Source organism: Musca vetustissima, unplaced genomic scaffold (genome assembly GCF_032173495.1).
Source record: "Musca vetustissima isolate MV318-11 ecotype Yass unplaced genomic scaffold, APGP_CSIRO_Mvet_v1 utg2062, whole genome shotgun sequence".
NCBI lineage: Eukaryota > Metazoa > Arthropoda > Insecta > Diptera > Muscidae > Musca > Musca vetustissima.
In genome coordinates, this window is record NW_026888565.1 from 91,516 (window position 1) to 98,844 (window position 7,329).

Here is a 7,329-nt window from a genome sequence, read left to right on the forward strand (position 1 = left end):
CTTCAAGGACCTCAAAAACTATTCTTTAATAAAACCACGCCTCTTCAAGGACCTCAAAAACAATTATTTAATAAATCCACGCCTCAGTTGGCCCTTGAAAAATATTCTTTAATAAATCCACGCCTCAGTTGGCCCTTGAAAAATATTCTTTAATAAATCCACGCCTCAGTTGGCATTTGAAAAATATTCTTTAATAAATCCACGCCTCAGTTGGCCCTTGAAAAATATTCTTTAATAAATCCACGCCTCAGTTGGCCCTTGAAAAATATTCTTTAATAAAACCACGCCTCAGTTGGCCCTTGAAAAATATTATTTAATAAATCCACGCCTCTTCAAGGACCTCAAAAACTATTATTTAATAAAACACGCCTCTTCAAGGACCTCAAAAACTATTCTTTAATAAAACCACGCCTCTCCAAGGACCTCAAAAACTATTTTTTAATAAAACCATGCCTCTTTCAGTGCCTCAGAAACATTTATTTAATAAAACCACGCCTCTTTCAGTACCTCTGAAACATTTATTTAATAAAACCATCCCTTTTTCAGTGCCTCAGAAACATTTATTTAATAAATCCACGCCTTGTGATGGTCCTTGTCAAAAAATTTTTGTATTTTTTACTATTAAGGATTTTGTACATGAACAATATCCTTCCCAAAAACGTCAAAGTCAACAATAACAACAACTTTGTACAAAAAAAAAGAAATAAAAAACTTTAATAGACAGTTTCAGTACACATGCAAGTGTCATAAACGTTGACTTTAGAAGTATTCCCTCCTCCTCCTCCTCCACCTCGCTACTTCTGTTTCGCGCTGAAGATATATTCGAATAATACATGAACGATGACAGCTATTGAAAAATGTCGCAGAATAAAAAAGTTTTGTTTCGCTTATATTACACTTTTTTATTTTGCACTTTGACAATGTCATACACTTGGCTTTGTTTTTTGCTTCGGGGCTCATACTATCTGTGCCAGCAACCCCTCTCAATCACGGTGTAATATAGGAGATTTACTGTCCCATAAACAACAAAAAAGGAAAAAAACAGAAAGTATGAAAAGAAAAAAACGCTGACATCATTAATTATCATCAACATTGTAGACTACATCATTATCATCATTTGTCATTATCATCATCGCCATCGCCATCCTCTTTTCATTATGAGTATGAAGCACAAAGTTAATAGATATCGTAAGGATGCATCAGTTATTGATGTGCGATATAGAAGCATGTATGTCACTGGATCATCTGGTGATAAATCTAAGGTCATATTTGTGACAAAGTTGAGTGGGGGCAAAGAAAGGGGGGATACAGAAAGAAAACTCTTTCAGGACCTATATGAGGCGTGGATTTTTATAAGAATGTTTGTTCAAGGACTGTAAAACACCCATAGCCTATACAGATTTTTTCAAGGACCCGAAAAATGCATGGATTAATTAAAGAATATTTTTAAGGATTCATATAGGCCTGGATCAATTAAAAAGGAGTCTATGTGAGGCGTGAATTTATTTAAAATCAATTAAAAAACATAAAACATATTTTTCACGGCCTATAAGAGCTCTGGATTAATTAAAAAATATTTTCACGGCCTATAAGAGGCTTAAGAGTCATGAATTAATTTAAAAATATGCTCCAAAGCCTATAAGAGGCGTGGATAATTTAGAAAATTTTTTCTGAGTCTATAGAGAATGAGTCGTGAATTAATAAAATGTGCCTAATTCTATTAGTGGTCTGGATTGAATAAAAATTATTGTTCACGGCCTATAAGAGACTTGGGTTAATTAGAAAAGATTGTTAGGGGTCTATAAGAGACGTGGATTAGTTCAAAAGATTTAATGAAATATTTTTTTTTTTCAAGAACTAAAATAAAACATTATTATTATTTGTCACTCCAAAAAACGTATACCCTTTTCAACGAAATATATATTTCAAATATTTTCTTTATCTCTTACATAAATTAACTAATATCACAAAATGTTCTCCCTAAATATTGTTTACCACGTTACAGCAGTAGCAGCAGCAGCAACATATCCAGTACATGGTCCAGTGACCAATTTAAAGTACTTGTGGTTATTTGCTGTAAATAAGTAATACACACATACATACATCCATACACATTTTATATATGAGTAGCTAAACTCCAAACTATTTCCAGAATACGTACTTCAAAAACTCTCAACAACCAACGAAGCCAACCGAAATAGCCAGAAGGGTTCTCCGAAAACCCCTAATACAAAACCCACAACAGCCAATAAGTAGTGAAATAGAAACCACCCCCTGCCCCTGCCCAATTGAAATACATATATTTTGAAGATTGGAATTAGGACCACAGAAAAGCCACCATCATCACAACACTAACGGACTCAGTGAACGTTGAATGGACCCACAAGTGGCACTTGTAGTTCCAAACTCAATGGAATGAGGGGCGATTGGGTCGTTGTTGTAGGGAAGTTGTGTGTGTATGGAGTTAAATAGAGGGTTAAGTTAGAGCTTATTATTAGATTTGCAATTGACATTGCGGAATTATTAATGTAAGTTGCGGGTAAAGGCGGTTATCAAATGAAAAAGAAATTTTAAATAAGTAGAAACGTCGTTAAGGTATCTTTTTGAAATAACCACGCCTCTTATAGGGCCTCAAAAAATGTTATTTTATTCATTTCCGTTAAAAAAATATTCTTTAATAAATTCACGCCTCAGTTGGCCCTTGAAAAATATTCATTAATAAATCCACGCCTCAGTTGGCCCTTGAAAAATATTCTTTAATAAATCCAAGTCTCTTATTGTTCCCCAAACAATTATATAATACATCCACGATTCATATAAGCTTCCAAAATATATTCTCCTTTTTTTAGGCCCTGAAAAATATTCGTCAATAAAATAAAGTCTTCACGTCTCATATAGAGCCTGAATAATATTCTTTAAAAAATCAACACCTTATATAGGGCCTGGAAATATTATTTAACAATTCCGCGCCTTTTATAGTCCCCTAAAAATATTCTTTAACAATTCCGCGCCTTTTATAGTCCCTCAAAACATATTTTTTAATAAAACCATGCCTTTTTTAGGACCTCAAAAAATATTTAATAAGACCATTCCTCTTTTAGGACCTCAAAAAATATTCTTTAATAAAACCATGCCTCTTTTAGGACCTCAAAAATATTCTTTAATGAATCCACGCCTCTTTTAGGCCCTTGAAAAATATTCTTTAATGAATCCACGCCTCAGTTGGCCCTTGAAAAATATTATTTAATAAATCCACGCCTCAGTTGGCCCTTGAAAAATATTATTTAATAAATCCACGCCTCAGTTGGCCCTTGAAAAATATTCTTTAATAAATCCACGCCTCAGTTGGCCCTTGAAAAATATTCTTTAATGAATCCAAGCTTCTTTTAGGACCTCAGAAATGTTTTTTAATGAATTCACGCCTCTTTTAGGACCTCAAAAATATTCGGTATTTTTACCCTAATTATGGGGATATATTTTTTTCTTGGGGGACGTACCCGGTTACCCGGTTATTTGACCCGGAAGTTCGGGTACGGGTACCCGGTTATATCCGGTTCTACGGATCCGGTTAATATAATATCATTTTAAAGGTTATAAAAATACCTTTCCATTGAGTGGTAATATGATGGGGTTATCTCAAACCATTTTGGAGATATAGTCAAAAAACTGGGTTTTGGTGCCCGATTTTTTTGAAAAACTCCCTAAAAGTCGAACTTGGGCCCATTATAGTACCTCTCTAACCCAAACTCAAATGATAGACCACAATATGCCCTTTCCAAAATGGTGCGATATGTGGCTGTATCTGTTGTGGATCAAAAGATATGGGCCTTAGAACCCTACAAAAACAAGAAAATTCTGTCGCGTAGCCGGTGTTGGTATCTGTCCATAGGAGAAAGTCTTAAATCCCCGGCCGAAGGCCGGCTACACAAAAAATATTCTATTTAGAAGGTTTTTCTGCCGCGTTAGCCGGTGTTGGCATCTGTCCATAGGTGAAAGTCTTAAATCCCCGGCCGAAGGCCGGTCACCCAAAAAAATATTCCATTTAACAAGAGATTCTGTCGCGTAGCCGGTGTTGGTATCTGTCCATAGGAGAAAGTCTTAAATCCCCGGCCGAAGGCCGGCTACACAAAAAATATTCTATTTAGAAGGATTTTCTGCCGCGTTAGCCGGTGTTGGCATCTGTCCATAGGTGAAAGTCTTAAATCCCCGGCCGAAGGCCGGTCACCCAAAAAATATTCCATTTAACAAGAGATTCTGTCGCGTAGCCGGTGTTGGTATCTGTCCATAGGAGAAAGTCTTAAATCCACGGCCGAAGGCCGGCTACACAAAAAATATTCTATTTAGAAGGATTTTCTGCCGCGTTAGCCGGTGTTGGCATCTGTCCATAGGTGAAAATCTTAAATCCCCGGCCGAAGGCCGGTCACCCAAAAAATATTCCATTTAACAAGAGATTCTGTCGCGTAGCCGGTGTTGGTATCTGTCCATAGGAGAAAGTCTTAAATCCCCGGCCGAAGGCCGGCTACACAAAAAATATTCTATTTAGAAGGATTTTCTGCCGCGTTAGCCGGTGTTGGCATCTGTCCATAGGTGAAAGTCTTAAATCCCCGGCCGAAGGCCGGTCACCCAAAAAATATTCCATTTAACAAGAGATTCTGTCGCGTAGCCGGTGTTGGCATCTGTCCATAGGAGAAAGTCATAAATCCCCGGCCGAAGGCCGTTCACCCAAAAAAAAAAAAATATTCTATTTAACAAGAGATTCTGTCGCGTAGCCGGTGTTGGCATCTGTCCATAGGAGAAAGTCTTAAATTTTCTGCCGAAGGCCGGCTACACAAAAAACATTATATTTAGAAGGAATTTCTTTCGCGTAGCCGGTGTTGGTATCTGTCCATAGGAGAAAGTCTTAAATCTCCGGCCGAAGGCCGGTCACCCAAAAAACACCATGCTATTTAAAAGGAGATTCTGTCATGTAGAAAGATTTTCCTTGTTTTTATAGGGTTCTAAGGCCCATATCTTTTGATTCACAACTGATACAGCTACATATCGCACCATTTTGGAAAGAGCAAATTGTGGTCTATCATTTGGGTCCTGTTTGGAGAGGGACTATAATGGACCCAAGTTCGACTTTTAGGGAGTTTTTCAAAAAAATCGGGGACCAAAACCCAGTTTTTTGGCTATATCCCCAAAGTGGTTTGAGATAACCCCATCATATTACCACTCAATGGAAAGGTATTTTTATAACCTTTAAAATGATACCCATATTATATTAACCGGATCCGTAGAACCGGATATAACCGGGTACCCGTACCCGAACTTCCGGGTCAAATAACCGGGTAACCGGGTACGTCCCCCAAGAAAAAAAGATATCCCAATAATTAGGGTAAAAATACCTACCTCTGGAAAAAATTTCAGAAAAATTTGATCGTTTTTACTAAACTAGAGTTGTTCCACATTCTTTAATAAATTCACGCCTTATATAGGCCATGAAAAAAATATTCCTTAATAAATCCATTAAAACTATTTTTTAATATATCCAGGCATTCAATAGTCCCCCAAAAATGTTTTCAATTATGCCTTAAACACACATTTTTAAAAAGTCACGCTTTTGGTCTCAATATTACTTCAAAAGTAGTTTTAAAAAATTCACTTACCTCGACCAAAATATTCCAATATTCTTTGAACATCCACGATTCTGAGTCTGACATTGTCCTAAAAAAGATTTAAAAAAAACATATTTTCCCGAACTGTTGAAATATTTCAAAAAAATACATACGCTTTCGGTCATAATGATACAGTTCCGTTAGTCCACTTTGCGGAATCCGAATATTTTTTCTTAGATTTTCACCTTTTTCTATACTTTGTTTTTTCTGAAACGGGGAAACACTTGAAATTTATAATTTGATCCAATATTGAAACCGATAAGAAATTTAAGACGCAAAATACAATTCCCGACGATTTTCACAGCATGGAAGTAACCCATGAAACTCGCTTGGCACCGCCCGGGCCAGTTTTGAGAAATGGATGTGGTGGTCTGAGTGCCGGCACCTCATCATCTCCTCCGGACACAAATATTCCCGGCTATCATTACCAACAACCGAACCCCAACAATGAAAATTCTATTTACAATGATGTGATGGCCATGTTCCATAAATGTTTCAGTTATCAGAAACTACCAAATTCAGCTTGGACCCTACCACCAGAATCTACTGCTGGTGGATTATTTTCCGAATATTATCAATTGGATAGCTTGCAACAGCTGAAAATCAAGCTAAACGATGTCAAGAGTAAACTCAATGACTATGTCATTGAGGAATGGTCACAGCATACCAGACGCAAGGATCCTGCTGGCGAGATACCATGGCGTTTGAAATCTGAGATGAAGGCGGAATTTGTAACCATTGCATGGTGTAAACTATTTGAGTGTTTAAATAGATTTCCCGAGTTGGTGAAAGGGCCACAGGTGAATTCATTGCATTTATGTGAGGCACCAGGAGCATTTATTGCGGCCCTTAATCATTATATCTATACCAGATTTAAGCCAGATGAGGTAAGTTGTAATGGGATTACACATGTAAAGAGGTAATCATTAATAATTTGTTTAAGTTTTCAAAAGGTGTTGTTTTTAAAACCAAATTTTTGAAGGGCCGTAAACCCAATTAGAGTGAATTTTTTGAAGGACCATTAGCGAGATAGGCGTGGATTTTTAAAAGCCATTTTTTGTAAGACCATTAGCCCCATTAAAAAAGTTTTTGTAGGACCATTAGCCCAATAGGCGTGGATTTTTAGAAAGGCCTTATGTTGGAAGACAATATTCCACTTTTGTATGAGATATTCTTGTCGTATATAGTCTTCTATAAGAATTATAAATTGTTATCCTCTTTTTAAATAACATTTTTTTAATATCTCCTTACAGGTTAAATGGCAGTGGCTGGCCACCACCTTAAATCCCTATTACGAAGGTAACCCCGTAAAGAAAATGATTATGGATGATCGTTTTATGTTGTACACGCTGGATAATTGGTTATTTCACAAGGATTTCACCGGCAACATTATTAGCAGTGAAAATGTCGAACATATGAAAGAGGAATGTAAAAAACGTCTGGGTGAAGTCCATTTGATAACAGCCGACGGATCAATAGATTGCATCGATGCCCCCGATTGTCAAGAGGAAAAAGTGGATCTCTTGCATTTTGCTGAAATTGTAACGGCATTAGAAATTCTAGCAAATGGAGGCTCCTTTGTGGTGAAAATGTTTACCCTCTTCGAATCGACTTCGCTGTGTAAATTATATTTATTGAATTGTGTCTTCCGAGAGGTGCATGTCTTTAAACC

The 7,329-nt window shown here is 36.7% G+C and overlaps 1 protein-coding gene across 1 annotated transcript; it reads left to right on the forward strand.

Moving 5' to 3' along the window:
- Nucleotides 1-5,962: 5,962 nt before the first annotated feature.
- LOC133336403 (cap-specific mRNA (nucleoside-2'-O-)-methyltransferase 2-like) lies at nucleotides 5,963-7,324 on the forward strand (the record flags this gene model as incomplete). The annotated part of the gene is made up of 2 exons (XM_061544698.1): nucleotides 5,963-6,544; nucleotides 6,911-7,324. Coding segments are annotated over exons 1-2 (996 nt in total), but the record flags the coding sequence as incomplete, so codon positions are not given.
- Between the last annotated feature and the right edge of the window lie 5 nt (nucleotides 7,325-7,329).